At 38.9% G+C, this 16,544-nt stretch overlaps 1 protein-coding gene across 3 annotated transcripts; it reads left to right on the top strand.

Annotated features, from left to right (window-relative positions):
- Positions 1-2,580: 2,580 nt before the first annotated feature.
- On the top strand, positions 2,581-15,959 carry LOC110099181 (ATP-dependent RNA helicase DEAH11, chloroplastic). Of its 3 annotated transcripts, none has more exons than XR_002303418.2 (6): positions 2,581-3,593; positions 8,265-11,409; positions 12,123-13,516; positions 13,648-13,806; positions 13,913-14,476; positions 15,719-15,959. XR_002303418.2 is itself a non-coding variant. In XM_020826325.2 (3 exons), exons 1-3 carry the CDS (start codon positions 2,721-2,723, stop codon positions 13,343-13,345), a joined length of 5,241 nt encoding a protein of 1,746 aa, XP_020681984.1. In that variant the 5' UTR covers positions 2,581-2,720; the 3' UTR covers positions 13,346-13,620. The 3 variants fall into 3 exon arrangements, 1 of the variants encoding a protein (XP_020681984.1); XR_003700730.1 differs by lacking the exon at positions 2,581-3,593 and adding an exon at positions 7,892-8,038; XM_020826325.2 differs by lacking the exons at positions 13,648-13,806; positions 13,913-14,476; positions 15,719-15,959 and having other exon boundaries at positions 12,123-13,620.
- The last annotated feature ends 585 nt before the right edge of the window (positions 15,960-16,544 follow it).

Here is a 16,544-nt window from a genome sequence, read left to right as displayed (position 1 = left end):
ATTTTATAAAGTAGTAATATCAAACACAATAATTTATATAAAATTATTTGTCTGTTTAAGAATTATACATACATCAATAAGCCTATTTGTGATAAAGAAATATAAACATAATTGATATATCATCAAAAAATTATCTTAATCAGGCACGAATCTCGAGGCAAGATCAAGATGAAAACATCCAAAATTAAATATGGGACCATCCAACTTTGATTTCAATAAACTAATAGTCGTACTGAATGTCTCAAAAAGAATAACCCAACAACACCAAATTCGTCTCAATTCAAGCCCAAACGGGTCCAAATTGAAGGCTCAAAGCAACTTTGGAAGGTTCAAATCATAATTTGGATTACCAAATCTGACATGCTTATAGTCGAATCGAGTGGCTCGATGAAACGAATCCAATGATCCCAATATCACTTAATTTTAATATCAGTGTTGCGTGCTAGAATATACGCGGCGGTATAGTTCGAAAATATTCGTTTTAGCATTGCACGAGTATTCAGCACACAAACAGAAAAGAGAATGAACACTAGAGTTTTTACGTGGAAAACCCCAAAAAGGGAAAAAACCACGGGGCCTCGCCTAGTTGTAAAATTTCCACTAGTGTTCGTTTGAAGTACAACGACCGATTCGTCTCACAAGTCGAGATGATCAGTTTACAATCAGCTTCTAATGAAGTTACAAGGTTCTGCAAAGTCCCGGCGTTTCTCGAAAATCCGGCAAAGTTCCGGCGTATTCAGGCGGCGGGAAGAGCTCCGGCGGTGGTTGAGGCGGAGCTTCTTCCTTCTCCTCCTTATTCTCTTCTCCTTCTCTCTCTTCACTTCTGTCCCCTTGGTGTAGAATGAGGGCTCTATTTATAGTTTTTTTTGGAGTGGCATAGCCCGTAAATAGGCGTGAGATCAGGGGCGAATTGGAAGTGTTTTGAATGGACGGCCGATATCGAATCCTTTGATCATGCACAGTTCGTTGGGCATTTGAAGGCCTTAATGATGTCGGAATTTGGCGATCTTGGGCTCGTTGGATTCGTCTCGTCGAGCCGTTCGATTCGAGTATAAGCTCGTTAAAATCGGACTGTTTGGTAACTCAAATTGCAGTTTGAAGCTTCCAACATCGCTTTGGATCCTTGATTCGGACTCATTTGGGCTCGGATTGGGTCGAATTTGGTGTCATTGGATTTGTATTTCCGAGACGCTCAGTTTGACTGTAAGCTCGCTGAAATCGGAGTTCATATGCTCTCGAATTTAATTTTTGAAGTTTCCGAACTGATTTTGCCTCGAGATTCGTGCCCAATCAAGATAATTTCATGATGACGTATCAATCATTAAGACATTCAAATGCCTAGTAAATAGTCCACGATCAAGAGGATCAATATCAATTGTCCATTCAAATCACTCCAAACATACCCTTGATCTCCCTCATGTTTATTGGCCATAACACTCCAAAAAAAATATAAATAGATTCTCATTCTTCATTAATGGGAACCCCAAACAAGAAAGAGAATGGAGAGAAGAAAGAAGGAGAAACCATCATTCTTTTGACACCAGACTCCTCAACCATAGCTAGACCACAGGCTGTTGTCGGACTATCGTCGGACGTCTAGCCAACCATCGACTGACACCACACTTCGCTTAACCAAAAGACGTCGCCAAACTACCTCCCATCTACCAACTGACGCAAGATTTTGGTCCGACCACCGAACGTCGTTGGATTTCTGTCCGATCTCCGTTCGTCACTAGATTTCAATCTGACGGTTGAATGTTGTAATATGATCTTCCTCAGTCATTTGAAATCTATTCAAGCACTAATAGAATGATTTCAACTGGACGTGACATCGTGATTTTTCCCTTTAGGATTCTCCAAGTAAAAATTTTGTATGTTTATTTATTTTTTATTTATTTGTGTGTTGAATACTCGTGCAGTACTAAGACAATTTTTGTACTTTATCGCTACAAATACTTTAGCCCGCAACAACAATAAACTTGAATAGAATATAAAATTTTAATTTGAATAAAAACTAGTGGGAGATATAATTTGATTTATGTGTACCTAAAATAAAAAATATAGATATTTGTCGAATAATTTAAAACGAGGAAATTTCAAATCTCTTTATCAAAAATAAAATTTAGATTTTTGTAATGAATATCAAATTCTTTTAGATTTATATCTCACTTTTTCATTGGTAAAAATCTAATTATTATATATATAAAAAAGAGTCAATAAGTGGCATTAATTATTTTTGGACTTTTAACGAATCAGATATTGATTAGATCATATTAAAGGAAGCATTATGTACGGTCAGCATCCACAAATCGTATATCGTGCATTCAAAAATCTAAAGGGCTTTGCCCCCCAAAAAGCAAAAATTTCGAAAGGGGGCAGTGAATCGAACTGAGAAGGGAAACGTTTCCCGCATTGCAGGGAAGAATTTTTTTCCTGACGCAGCCACAAATCTTTAGAAGATCATAGTTAATCACGTATTACGAAGCGAAATGAACGGTGGATTTTGTTGGCTCACGGCACTCGTGGTGACCCGTTTCTATGGTACAATTTTCTTTTTTAAGCCGGTACAGCTTCTCCTTGTTTAACGACCGCTCGCTCGCTTGACCTCAGAACCATCAAAACGATCCACTATACCTATTTGTAGCACGACACGATTTGCCTCTTGCCTATTTCTCCTCTTCGTCTCCCTCTCGCAATTTGTCGATCTTCGCTGGAACCCGATGAGTTACCGCCTCCACGATCGCCGTCAAGACTGGCGGCCGGGAAGGTCTTACAAGTGGCGGGAGCAGCATCCGCCGCCGCCGCCGTTGACCTATCGTGGGCAGCCGTCGGGTCCTTGTCCCCATCCGGTTCGTGAACAACCGTTGCCTCCGATTTCGTCGTCTTGCTTTACTCTTGTCCTCCGACGCCGCCCCAGCGGCCGTGGATTCCCTTGCCCCAAGGTAATTGAAGACCTAATCTCTAACTGCCCGGCGGTCCCCAGCGATTTCTTCGTCTGTGGAGACGGACCGGTTGCTGCGAAGTTATTTTTTCAGCAGTGGTGTCATGTCCTAGAGGCGCTTGCTTTTTTCTGGCGCCTTCGTCTCCAAAGCATTCACCTGCTGACGCCGTCGCTGATTTCCACGGTCTCGGTCCCTTCCGATCGCGATGAGTTGGAGGAACGCCTGCGAGTACTCTTTACGAGTCACATCAACGTTTTGCTGGAAGGGAGTTCGGTTCAGAAAATTAATTGTAGGATTGGTGAGGTTTCTGCAGAGTTGAAGAAAGTTGGGAAATGCCTTTCCCGACCCCAGCTCTGGGGGGTTAATACGAAGTTGCAGGAAGACAGGAAGAGTCTGGAAGAGGAATTAGGGTTGCTGAAGGATAGGCTGGAAGAATTCCGTGCTGCTATGAGTTGCTTGCTTGATCACATTGGCGGGAAGAAGCATCTTGGGACTCAGGAGGAAGGGCAGGTTGAGATTTTTAGATTTGGTGCTGAACTTGACTGGGCCCGGATTCACCATATCATTTTGAGGGAGTGCAAGAGACTCGATAGTGGTTTGCCTATATACTCTTGCCGGAGGGAAATTCTAAGGGGCGTATCTTCTAATCAGGTATTGCTCTACGTCTGAGTTTGTTTTGTTTTATTTTTGTATTTTATTTTTGTTTTTTGTTTTAATTTTTTTTTTAATTTTTATTTTTTATTTTTTTTACTTGCGCATACCTGATTTTTTTAAACTATGTACTTGCGCATTTTATGTGCTCCTAAATGATGCATTTACATGCTTTTCAGTTCATTTGTGCAGCATACTTGCACATGTTTTCAATATCTTTAATTGGTGCATTTGCTTGTTTAGAGCTATTGTACAATTCTTGAAGGGACTGTTTGGTTCTCTAGGCAATTGTGCACTTCTTGAGGAGATGACATGCGTTGCAATACATAGTTCGTATTCATATTACTTTTTAGTTCATGTAGTATTCTCGAACATTAAATTTGACCGTTTAACACATTTGTTGGAGCACATATGAACATTTTAGTTTGAAAATATATAATTTTCTTGCATGATTTTTTTGTGCTTCTATGTTGTATATTGCACTAGTTTTAGTGTACTTGCATGACACAATTGCATATGTGCATTTGATGCATTTGCATGTTTTTCAATGTGTTTTAACTAAATTTGAAAGTCACATTATGATGTGTGCATATGATATGAAAATATCCAAATTAGGTTGTTTTGCGTGCCTTCACAATACTTGCACAAAATTTGTGATGTTATATCGGAGTTGGAGTTCATCTCGGGAAATTCACATGCATTGAAATTATTTAATTTTGATGTTTGTGTTTATATTTTATTGCTAGAATGCTTGCAAATTTTCTATTTTGATTGCTTAATGATTTCCTTCTATCTGCTTGCATGACAATATTCCGGATCCGTGGGCAAAAAAGAAAACTTTGGGATTAATTGAAATGCCCACACATTTTTCACGTCATTCTATTACTATTATCCATTTTTATATTAGCATATTAAGTGTTGTGGGTCCGCAAGGTTAATCACTCACTTATAAATTGGGTGCAAGATTAGTTCATTTTCACATTCCATTGGGATCACTTGAGTTCATTTCGTAGGTCTGTACGGGCTTTGATCATAGCGGTGAAGTTCTCTTCGCATTCATAACGAACTTGCAAGTGTTTTAAAGGTTTCATGTACGTCATGTATTTTCAAGTTATGTTTGACATTTTACTCTTTTTAGAGTTGCTTGCATTGTATTTTAATCATTTTTGGTTCTATGTGTATTATTTTTAAGAGTTTGCTCAGTTTGAATTCTAACAGCCTGTCGACGTCTCACCTCTTAGAGAAAATCTACGAGGAGTATTTGCTTTCTCTCCTCGGGTAGAAATGCGTGCATGGTCGGTGTCGTATGACACCACGTTCAAAATTTTCAAAACCCATCATGTCAAAAATTGCATGCATGGGGTACCTGTATGAAGGAAATTTACAATGGTATATAAATTTTCTTTCAATGTTAAAAAAGCTTGCACAATGTCTATGTGCGGCGTCACAAGTCTTGCCTACGAGTTTCTCTCATCATGTTAAGAAAAACGTGTAATGGTTCTGTTTTTTGCACCAAATGCACAACAAATGGGTTTTAGGGATTTATTCGCCACGTTGTGAATGTAGCTGACGAGTTTCCTTTTCCAAGCTAAAAAAACATTTTTGGGTTCCACTCGCCACTCAAAATGCATCGCAAATGGGGTTATAGGGATTTATAGCTGCACCATGAAGATTTTGGGAAAGTTTTCCCTACCAGGCTCATGCCAAGGCATCACAGACAGGATTTTGAGGATTTGGGTTGTTGCATTTGATCATGTACGACAAAGTTGACGAACTTGACAAAAAGTTTGGAACAAATACTACAAAATTTTTTTGGCTCTATTCTTCTGAAATCTCTGTTTAAAATTGCGCAATAAGAGGCACGCCTTGAGGCGCGCCTCTGTGCAATTTGACCCAAAATCGCCTCGAGGCTTACGCAATTCCTCTCCTGGCAGAGGCGTACGCCTCACTTGGACTGAGGCGCACCTCAGAGGCGCAATTGCGCAATTCTGGCTGAGGCGTACGCCTCAAATATATGCTTAGTACCGCTCAGTATATGCTCGGTACCGCTCAGTATATGCTCGGTATAGCTAGGTATTTGCTCGGTACTGCTAGGTACATGCTCGATACCGCTCAGTATATGCTCGGTATAGCTAGGTATTTGCTCGGTACTGCTAGGTACATGCTGATAGAATCTTACTATTTTTTACTTGCTAAAACCCTTAAATTCTCATTTACGCAATTCTTCGTCGGTGAGGCTTACGCCTCACACCGCCTCGAGGCTTACGCCTCGCCTCACGGACGAAAAACGCCTTGAGACTTATTTACGCAATTTTAAACCTTGCCTGAAATTATACACAAGGTTTCTCTTTTTTTAAAGAACGAAAGAGAGAGGCAGGGTGAGAGAGGTAGAGAGATATTTCACTATTTAGAGAGAGAGAGAGAGAGATTTAGGGAGAATGATAGAGAAGGAGAGGACGATTTATTTGTTTAGAGAGAGCGAGAGGAGAATATGAAGAGAAGGGCATGAGAGAGAAGGAAAAGGGAGGGGATGATAACATTGATGAGTGAGTTGGCGACGACATTTGGTTTTGGCTGAAGGGGCTATGGCTAGGAGAGGGGAGTTCGTTGACGGTGGCTGAAGGCCAAAGGGGTGGTTGGGTTGTTGTGGGTAGGAGCATATGGCTAAGATGCAGTGGATGAGGTTTGTGCTGTTTTTTGATGTCGATAGAGGGGTTGTTAACTGGGTTTGATTGAAGAATCAAATGTAATGGTGGTTACGTTTCACAAAATGAGCAATGTTTTAGAAAATTTTCACGGCGTTGCATTCGCTGTTCGCCATTTTTGTCACTATTAGTTGGTCCATTTAGGTGTTCGCATCGAGGTCAACAATTTGATACGGTTCCTGTAGAACCGACCCAGCCGGCCCAGGTTTACAGGAGGCGGGCTAAATCGCCTCCTTAAAAATCATGTCATGCCCTGTAGGGAGACAAGAAGAGAGAGAGAGAGGGGGGCGACAAAAGCAAAGAAGGAAATTTGTATTTGGAAAGATTGTATTAGGAATTAATTAAACGAAGGAATTATGTATTGAGTAATTTAAAATAGCATGAGAGGCTAGGGTTAGGGCATGTTTGGTTGTTTCTCTTGTAGTTTCTTTGGTGTTTTGGGCTCTAGATTCCTTGTTTAGAGATTGGGAGAGACAGTCCTCCTCTCGAATTGAGGATCACTTGTATCTTGTTTGTTTGGCTTTGATTCTCTTATTGCAATACAATGTTTTGGGGCTGTTTTCACCCACATTTTGCATTATTCTTGCTGATTTCACCAATTAGTGATAGATTTGCTTGCGAACTCAAGTATTTCCTTTAGCGTTACTTACGAACTCAAGTATTTCCTATCGCAATCATAAGAAACTAACTCATTTTGTGCGTTAAAAAAGATGCTTGCTAGGCGGGCCTCAGTAATGTAGGGGTGATATTGAGTCAAGTTTAGCCAACAAAAAATTGAAAATTTCAATACTTGTTCTGCTCAAATTCAACTTGAAATGAATTTTAAGTGAACTTAATTTATTTTTAACCGATTTTCTACAAAAATCTACATATTGTACTACATGTTATATTATATTGTAGCTTATATATTGAATATTTCATGTAAATGCTTATTGCAAGTTAACTTGGTATTATTGATCTGATAAATAATCAGATGGAATTGGGTTTAGGTTAAGCCTTTTTCAAGTTTGGCCAATTTTCGAGCATGCTTTGAGTTTCGAGCTTTTCTAATGGGCAAATGGCTTTAGCATACTCCTTGTGCTGGTGTTATGACATCTTATGGAGTGCTTATCTGAACTGCCGATTTTCATTTAACATCACTTGGAATCTGAGGCCAATTGTTTAGAATTTTTTCATTTTTATCAAGTGGTTTGTGGAATTATTGTTTTGAATCAAATCCTTTCATTTTCATGATCCTCCATGTCCATCTTTGATATCATGTTTTGTACGCATGTTGTTAAAAATGTAGATAATGTGTACACTCTTTAGCAACTATGCTTATGTTGCTAAGCTTTTATCAAATTATACATTATTATTCTGCTTGTTTAATTCTTAGGTTCATAGAAGAAATGATGTCTTATGTTTTCGAAATTTGTAATGTAGGCATGCTTTTAGTTGCACTTCTATGCTCATGATATAGAATATTCAAAATCTCATTATGTTGTGCCCAAGTAATTTATGAGGGTTACAACTGTATTATTGGTGATAGTTTTTTTAATTGCATAATTCTGGGTTTTATATTTATGCTTAGGCATGGGATCAGTGAGGGATCATATTAAATCTTTATCATTAAAGGATATTGCAGAGGCTTGAGAGAAACTTCATGAAGTGGTATGTGCTGTGAAATGTTGGGCAACAAAGGCAGTAATGGAAGTTGTAACAAGTGCAAGGATGTTTAGGCTGATATGATGGATTTTGAAGGTTTGGCTCTTTTGGAGAAGATTTGGCACCTACATTGTTATGTTAATTTATATTGATGTTCTTTTGTGGCATTAAATGGTGACTTATGAATTTTATTGCTGATGAATATCATAAAACATTATGCATGCCATTTAAGTGTAATTTAATACCTTATCCCAACTTATGTGGTTCCATTACTCGTAAAGATATAGATTCTGAAAGTTGTCTATTTTTTTTTTTTCTACAGGTTGTAGTCTTGATTGGGGAGACAGGTTCTGGAAAGAGTACACAGCTGGTACAGTTTCTTGCTGACTCTGGCTTAGCTACTAATGGATCTATTATCTGCACTCAACCCCGCAAGATTGCTGCTATGACGCTTGCAAGGAGGGTCTGTGAAGAAACTATTGGGTGTCATGCAGACAACTTCGTCAGTTCGCATGCTTCCTCCTCAGTCTTGCAGAGGTTAAGTTCTGGGATAATATATATGACGGATCACTGTCTACTGCAACGCTATATGAATGATTCAAGTTTAAGTGGCATTTCACACATCATTGTTGATGAAGCTCATGAAAGAAGTCTGAGTACTGATCTCTTATTGGCATTAATTAAGAAAAAAATGCTTGAGAGATTTGATTTACGTATTATAATAATGTCTGCTACTGCTGATGCTATCAAACTGGCAGATTTTTTTTATGATTGTTGCACCTTTCATGTCAAAGGGAGGACTTTTCCTGTTGATATCAAATATGTTACTGATGTGTCTAATGAGGGACTTTGGTGTAAGATTCCAAAACATATCCCTTTCAATTATCCTTCATACCTTTCTGATGTTATTAAGCTGGTGGGCATAATTCACAATAAGGAGGAGGGTGGTGGAATTCTGGCATTTTTGACTTCTCAAACTGAAGTAGAATGGGCTTGTGAAAACTTTAGGGATTCTTCAGCAGTGGTCTTACCTTTGCATGGAAAACTTTCTCACGAAGACCAAGTCCGTGTTTTTAATAATTACCCAGGGAAGAGAAAAATAATTTTTTCGACAAATGTGGCAGAGACTTCTCTTACTATACATGGTATCAAATATGTGGTTGACTCTGGCATGGTTAAGGAGAGCAGATTTGAAGCAAGTACTGGCATGAATTTGCTGAAGGTTTCATGGACCAGTCAAAGTTCAGCCAATCAGAGATCTGGCCGAGCAGGTAGAACAGAACCGGGCAAATGCTACAGGATTTATTCTAAGTCAGATTTCCAGTCAATGCCAGTGCATCAAGAGCCTGAAATTCGTAAAGTTCACCTTGGAATCGCACTTTTGAGGATCCTTGTCTTGGGCATGAAGAATGTACAGGACTTCGAGTTTGTTGATGCTCCGAGCCCAGAGGCGATTGACAAAGCAATGCAGAATCTGGTCCAGTTGGGCGCTGTGGTATGCAAAAAGCATTTTTTTGAGCTTACTGATACTGGTCGTGCTTTTGTTAAATTAGGCATTGAGCCTCGGCTTGGCAAAATAATACTTGAATCATTTTCATGTGGATTGAGGAAGGAGGGTGTCGTACTTGCTGCGGTTATGGCAAATTATAGTAGTATATTTTGTCGAGTTGGCAGCGATGATGATAAGCGAAAAGCTGACCGCTTAAAGATCCCTTTTTGCCACCGTGAAGGAGATCTTTTTACTCTGCTTTCTGTTTACATGGAATGGGAAAGTGTAGACACAAATAAAAACCATTGGTGCTGGCAGAATAGCATCAATGCCAAGTCGATGGGAAGATGTCACGAAACTGTATTGGAGTTAGAAAACTGCCTCAAACATGAGCTCAATATGATAACTCCCAGCTATTTTTTATGGAATCCGCATAAACCTAGTGAATATGATAAGGATCTAAAGAAGATCATACTCTCTTCTCTTGTGGAGAATGTAGCTATGTACACTGGATATGATCGACTTGGTTATTTAGTGGCTTTAACAGGGCAAAAACTGCAGCTTCATCCTTCCTGTTCACTGCTGATGTATGGGCAGAAGCCAAGCTGGATAGTATTTACTGAAATATTATCAAGCGAAAATCAGTATCTGGTTTGTGCTACTTCTGTTGACTATGAAAGCCTGTGTGAGATTCAGCTTCCTCTTAATCTTGCACGATTGGAGGAGCAGAAGATGCTTGAGAAGATTATTAGCGGGCTTGGAAATAATATGCTTCGAAGGTTATGTGGCAAGTCAAACCACAACATTGAAAGCATTATGTCATACATTCAGAAAGAATGCATGGACGAACACATCCATATTAGAGCTGATTTCGATAGAAGAGAGATTCAGTTATTTGCCGCTGCAAGGAATTTGGAAAAGGTTTCTTCCATGGCTACTGATATTTTAGAGTGTGAAAAAAGATTGTTGAAGGACGAGTGCATCGAGAAATGCTTGTTCATTGCTGTTCCTGGAAGTTTTCCCTCCTTTGCACTATTTGGTTCCGGTGCTGAAATTAGGCATTTGGAACTCGACAACCGGTGTTTAACAGTGGAAATATTCCATCCTTGTGCACGTGATGTGAATGATATGGAACTTATTCTGCTGATTGACAAGAATATCTCAGGTATAGCTAACTTCTCTATAGTTGGAGGGAATGGGCAAGATGGACCAGACTCCTGTAAGTGGGGCAAAGTAACATTTCTTAAACCTGAAGATGCACAGAAAGCCATAACTAAGTTAAACGGGTTAGAATTTCACGGGAACTTTTTAAAAGTGGTGCCTGCAATGGTAGCAGAACGTAGAAATTTACCTTTTCCTTCTGTGAGGACAAAAGTCTGTTGGCCTCGAAGGCCTAGCAAGGGAGTTGCACTTGTTGAATGTTCTGCTGAGAATGCTGAATTTATTGTCAGCAATTGTGAACCTATCTTTGTTGGAGGAGGTTATGTAGGTTGTTCTGTCAGCACGAAGTACCCAAACTGTCTTTTTGTGACAGGAATTCGAAAAGATGTTTCGGAATCGGAAATATATAATGATTTTCAAAATGTAACTAAGGGGAAAATTAACGGTGTTAAACTTTTGAGGGGAGATCCTATCAATACCCTTCCAGTTGATAGTTGTGAACGCGCACTTGTTCAAGAAATTGCTCCTTTGATGCCTAATAGGCAGCACTCTTTGAGAAGTTTTCGGGTTGAAGTTTTTGAGTCCGAGCCAAGTGATTGTATGGTGAGAGCAGCTATCAGTTTTGATGGAAGTTTACATCTAGAGGCAGCAAAGGCTTTGGATCATCTCCAAGGAAAAGTCCTTCCTGGCTGTCTCCCATGGCAGAAGATAGAATGTCAGGATATGTTTCGTAGTTCCATTTCTTGTTCTGCACGGATTTTTTCAGTCATCAGAGAACCGCTGGTGTCTTTGCTTGAAATGTTTAAAATTCAGAAAGGTGTGCTTGTATTCTTTTCTCTGTTTTACTCCTGTGGTATTTGTCGTTTGTGATTTTTGATGGATCACTCCAATGTCCTGCATCTTGCTAGAGAATTTTGATTGAAGTTTACCAAGCTACAATCACTCTGAACAATAGATCCAAGATATCTAAAACGTATACTCTTATTAAACTTCAAACTTAAGGGAAAATTCTATAAGATGGTAGTGAGGCCTGCAATGCTTTATGGTGCCGAATGTTGGCCATTAAAAGAGAAGCATAATACTAAGTTAAGTGTGACAGAGATGAGGATGCTCAGGTGGATGAGTGATGTACCCTTAGAGATATGATACGAAATGAGCATATACGTGAAAAGGTTGGAGTACTCCTATAGAAGATAAGATTAGAGAGAGTCGTCTTAGATGGTTTGGTCACTTAAAACGGCGGCCTTCCGATGACCCGGTTAGGAGAGTAGAGGTATTAGATTTAACATATGTTAAGAAAGGTAGAGGTAGACCTAAAAAGACTTGGTTAGAAAATATTAGGAATGACCTTTTTTTATTAGATTTAAACGAGATTTTGACTTTTAATAGGACACAATGGAGAAAAGGATTCATGTAGCTTACCCCACGTAGTGGGATAAAGGCTTGATGTTGTTGTTGTTTACTACCAAGCTACAATATTAACGCGATTTTTTCTTGTCAAGACTTTATTCTTCTTGTCAATTCTCACAGGTGTAACCTATTCAGTGGATAGAAATCTCAATGGTTCCTACCGAGTGAAGTTATCGGCTCATGCAACCAAGATTGTTGCAGATCTGAGGAAACCTCTTGAGAATCTGATGAGAGGAAAGGCCCTGACTCATCCTGGCCTAACTCCTACAATGATGCAGCTCCTATTTTCTCGTGATGGCATCATTCTTATCAAGTCTTTAGAGAGGGAGACTGGAACTTACATTTTCTATGACAAACATAACCTTCGCATTAAGCTGTTTGGCGCTCCAGAAAAATGTGTTGGGGTTGAGGAAAAACTGGTTCAATCCTTGCAAAATCTTAATGCGAACAGGCAACTAGAAATTCGCCTTCGAGGTCACAATCTTCCTGCAAATCTAATGAAAGAGGTCATCTTGAGATTTGGTGCTGACCTTCAAGGGCTTAGGTTGCTTGTTCCTGGGATTGAGTTAACTCTTAACACCCGGTGGCATGTCCTATATGCTCGGGGCAGCATGGAGCAAAAGCAAAAGGTGGAAGAGGTTATTTCTGGTATGGCACTCTCCCTAGGCAGCGACTGTCTTCCTGCATTAGCCATTCCTGAAACCATGTGTCACATTTGCTTGTGTGAGCTGGATGAACCCTTCTGTCTTGAATCATGCGGGCACAAGTTCTGTCAGGCCTGCCTGGTGAACCAATGTGAGGCAGCTATAAGGTCTCGGGATGGGTTTCCGCTGAGGTGTGCTAAGGAGGGCTGCCAGGACCGTTTTCTACTCACTGACCTAAAAGCCCTTCTTCTTGGAGAGAGGCTGGACGAACTCTTCCAGGCCTCGATCATCTGGTTTGTATCAAAAAGTGGTGGGGAATACCGCTTCTGCCCCACTCCAGACTGTCCAGGGATCTACAAAATGGCTACCTCGGAGGAGCAGGCTGTGGCTGATGGACCCTTTGTGTGTGGAGCTTGCTCTGTTGAAATATGTACTTGGTGCCACTTGGAATATCATGCATTAATCAGCTGTGAGCGGTACAGGGAGTACAAAGACAATCCTGATTTTTCACTATTTAATTGGAGATTGGGGAAGGAGAATGTGAAGGATTGCCCTGTCTGTAAGCATGTGATTGAAAAGATTGATGGGTGTAACCATATCGAGTGCCGGTGCGGCCGGCATATATGTTGGGTATGCCTTGAGGTATTTACGACCGGTGATGGCTGCTACTCACACCTCAGATCATGTCATGATATATGATTTAATAAATGTTTGCATAAATGATGTTTTCTTGGTACATCTGATGTATATATGGAAGTGTATATGTATGCATGTATAGAGTTATATATGTATGTAAATGGCATTGAAGTAGTAATATGCTAAGAATTGATGGAGATTGCAAAGGAAGCACGCTGTATGCACCCCGTCAAGGTTAGCAAATCTCCTTGCCATCTGAAAATGTTTTCCTTGGCCTAGCCTAAATGATAACTGGTTCCCATAACATACTAGTATTAATATTTTTGTTGCCTCTGTTATCTCAGTTTTATATGTATTTTATGTAGGAAGATGTTTCACATACTATGCCCTCAATAACTTTCCACATTGTAAAACTGATATATTGCTGAAGATATGTGTTTATGTTTATCTAACCAAACAAGAGGGACAAGTTCCTCGGTCTCCTCTGCTTCTGCAAAGTGGACACCTAGGCTCTTCTTGCAAAGGTTTTATTCTTTTCATTACCCCCACTCGGTGGCTAGTGTCATATTTTTTCTTCATTCAAGTTTTTGATTCCTGATATAAATCAGACGTTTTATCTTTTGTCATCAGGTTCATAATTTGGCAACCATCTTGACATGGGGAGGGAAGAAGGGGTTGTGCCCATTAATCTCACAACCCGGTCTCGCTCTGGGTGCGTGGGAGAGTTTATCAGGAAAGTTGCTTTTGTTCTCACACATGTTCCTCAGTCATCTAGATTTTTGCATGGTTAAGATTTCAAGCAGCGAAAAGATAATAGTTGGTTACTTTTTACAAATCTTATGTTCTTTAGATATTTTATCTCAACCATTCTAGATGGTGTAAGTAGTGTGAGGAGTTGTAAGTGGGATATAAAACTTACGATGATGATGATTATGGGCACATAAAACAGTTGCATTGGGCTAATTAGCTGAGCAGCAACAGACTTATTCCAGTAGTTTGTAGAAGAACGGGGCAATATTAGCCGCTAGGAGTTGTAAGTGGCATGCACTTTCCTTCAGCAATTTCGCAATTTCATTTTGTTATGGGTGGAGGATGACTAATTGAAGATTTATATGCACATGGGGCCATTTAATGGCGATGAGGGTTTTAACTAAAGCCAGAGTGCTAATTTTTTTGAGTTCCGGTATATGCTTGGTAAGTCGGTTTTGTTAGGTTTTTTTTTTTTCTAATTAACTGGAGATTTTTTGTTAAGAAGCTTGCTATTACTGATTAGAAGTCTTAGTTCATATTTTATGACATTGATTAGTTGGAGAAGTTGATACTTGATGCCATTATGAACATCTATAAGCTCATCTTGGCCTGTTGGTTGGGAGCTTAGGCTATCAATTAAGAGGTCTTAGGTTTGAGTCTGTGCATGCGATTTGTCTGTGAGTCTGCCTTAATTCGTCTAGATGTCTAAAAAAAAAACATCTACAATTATTGAGTGCGGTCTTTTAATAATAAATAAGTCCCAGTTTTCAGTTTTAAGACTCCATCAAAGCAGGAACAGAACTTCTCAAGCAAAATTTAACTTGGTACTGCTTACAAACTAAGGTGAGTTCATTAAGACTGAACAACATTGTGAGGCTAACATTCTAGAGAATTCAAAATGGTTCAAAAACCTATTTTGACTGCAAAAAAATAATAGTTTGAATTAAGAAAAACTCCTTTTACTTCCACCTTCACTTGATCTGCTTGCCGCCCTTGCTCTGCATCTGAAAGCACCACTGACAGCCAATATCACCTCTTTCATTCTTCATCTAGTCCTAGCAACCCTTGCATCATTGGTAACCTCGAGCTTCGACGATGGCTTCCCTGGCTTCGGAGGAGAAGAGGTCCCAATGTTTGGCCAGTGCTTAAAGAGCAAAGTTAATTTTGACATCGCTGATGTCTTCTGTTTTTTATGGCTCTCTGACTAGACCCTCAGCTTCATTTCTACTGCCGTTGTTGAAATAATTACTTTCTTGCTATGGATTCATTTCTTTTTACCGCGATATTAATTTCCAAAATGTTCTAATTATGAACTTTTTGGAAATTTAATTGGAATCTTGAGTTGGTTTAATTTCATTACTTTCTAACCATTTAAATTTTTTATGGTGGTTTCTTTTTTAATTTTGATGCAAAACAATATATTGGGATAAGTTCTCTTTAAATAAAGAATGTTCTGCGCACTCGTGGCATGAACTTAACGCATATCACTGTTATTTCATGTTTCCTGTTTAAGCTGTTCTATCCTTCTAAAAGATCAATTTTGCAGCCTTGAATGCTAATGTGAAACTTAATATTGTCAGTTTTTTCTTGTGCGCTGTTCCTTATCTATATTATCTTAATTTATTCCTCCAAATCTATTTTTTTTATAACTTGGTTAGAATTTCAAATTTTAATTTTTCTCTGCAGATTTCAAGAGGCTGATGGAACCCTGCAATTTTACCTGGTTGGTTTCTTTCGTTGCTCTACTTTGGTTATGTTTGGAATTTAGGGAAGTGATGGAAATGCTTTGTAATTTGTTCTGTAGCTTGAAACTAGTTCCTAGATTTAGTTTTTCGGCACATTTTCCCGATTAATCTCACTTTGTTCACGCCATCCAAACAGAGAGTTTATAGATCCTTATCTTAAAATTTTGTGGTTTATGTTGTCAGTTGCATGTGTCTCATTTTGAGTTTCAGTCATGTAAGTGAAGGATAACAATCAGGAATTTAGGATGCTTTTAGGCAGGGTAGAACTGAAGTTGTTTTTGTAAAAAAGGAATACTTGTTAGGGACTTTGTTTTTACCCAATGAAATTCATCTTGAACGGAATTCATTTAAGTCATCATTTATTAGTTTTGAGGAATACTTTAACCCCTAAACTGATTTGGTCTTAAATATGTAATGTGATTTGTTAAATTCAGATAATTGGAGAGGGAAAAATACTTAATTTTATTGCACAAAATTATTCCTATTTATAGATCTATATAAGATAATTTGATAAAGAAATAAATAATTACAAAATCATGCATAATTGCTCTAATAAAATCCTTCCTAAATTAGCCAACCAAATATGAAAAGAGATTAGCATGATCCATGTGAGCCTCCCATAGATTCTCATCTTAACTGTGGGATCAAAATGCTAAGGGATGATTTGGATTTAATAGGTGAGTCTCCCACGGATATCTATCTTTGTTGTGGGATTAAAATGCAAATGGACAATTAGGATTTAACACTAATGATCGATGCATATAAGA

This window comes from Dendrobium catenatum, unplaced genomic scaffold (genome assembly GCF_001605985.2).
Source record: "Dendrobium catenatum unplaced genomic scaffold, ASM160598v2 fragScaff_scaffold_586, whole genome shotgun sequence".
NCBI lineage: Eukaryota > Viridiplantae > Streptophyta > Magnoliopsida > Asparagales > Orchidaceae > Dendrobium > Dendrobium catenatum.
Note: the sequence above shows the minus strand (reverse complement) of the source record. Positions and strands in the feature narration are given on the sequence as shown.

Bases quoted from the DNA above. Each gene is read 5' to 3' on its own strand.
- LOC110099181 (XM_020826325.2), top strand. From the start codon at position 2,721: ATGAGTTACCGCCTCCACGATCGCCGTCAAGACTGGCGGCCGGGAAGG. The intron at 3,594-8,264 runs GTATTGCTCTAC...TTTTTTCTACAG, and splicing joins GGGGCGTATCTTCTAATCAG to GTTGTAGTCTTGATTGGGGA. The intron at 11,410-12,122 runs GTGTGCTTGTAT...CAATTCTCACAG, and splicing joins AATGTTTAAAATTCAGAAAG to GTGTAACCTATTCAGTGGAT.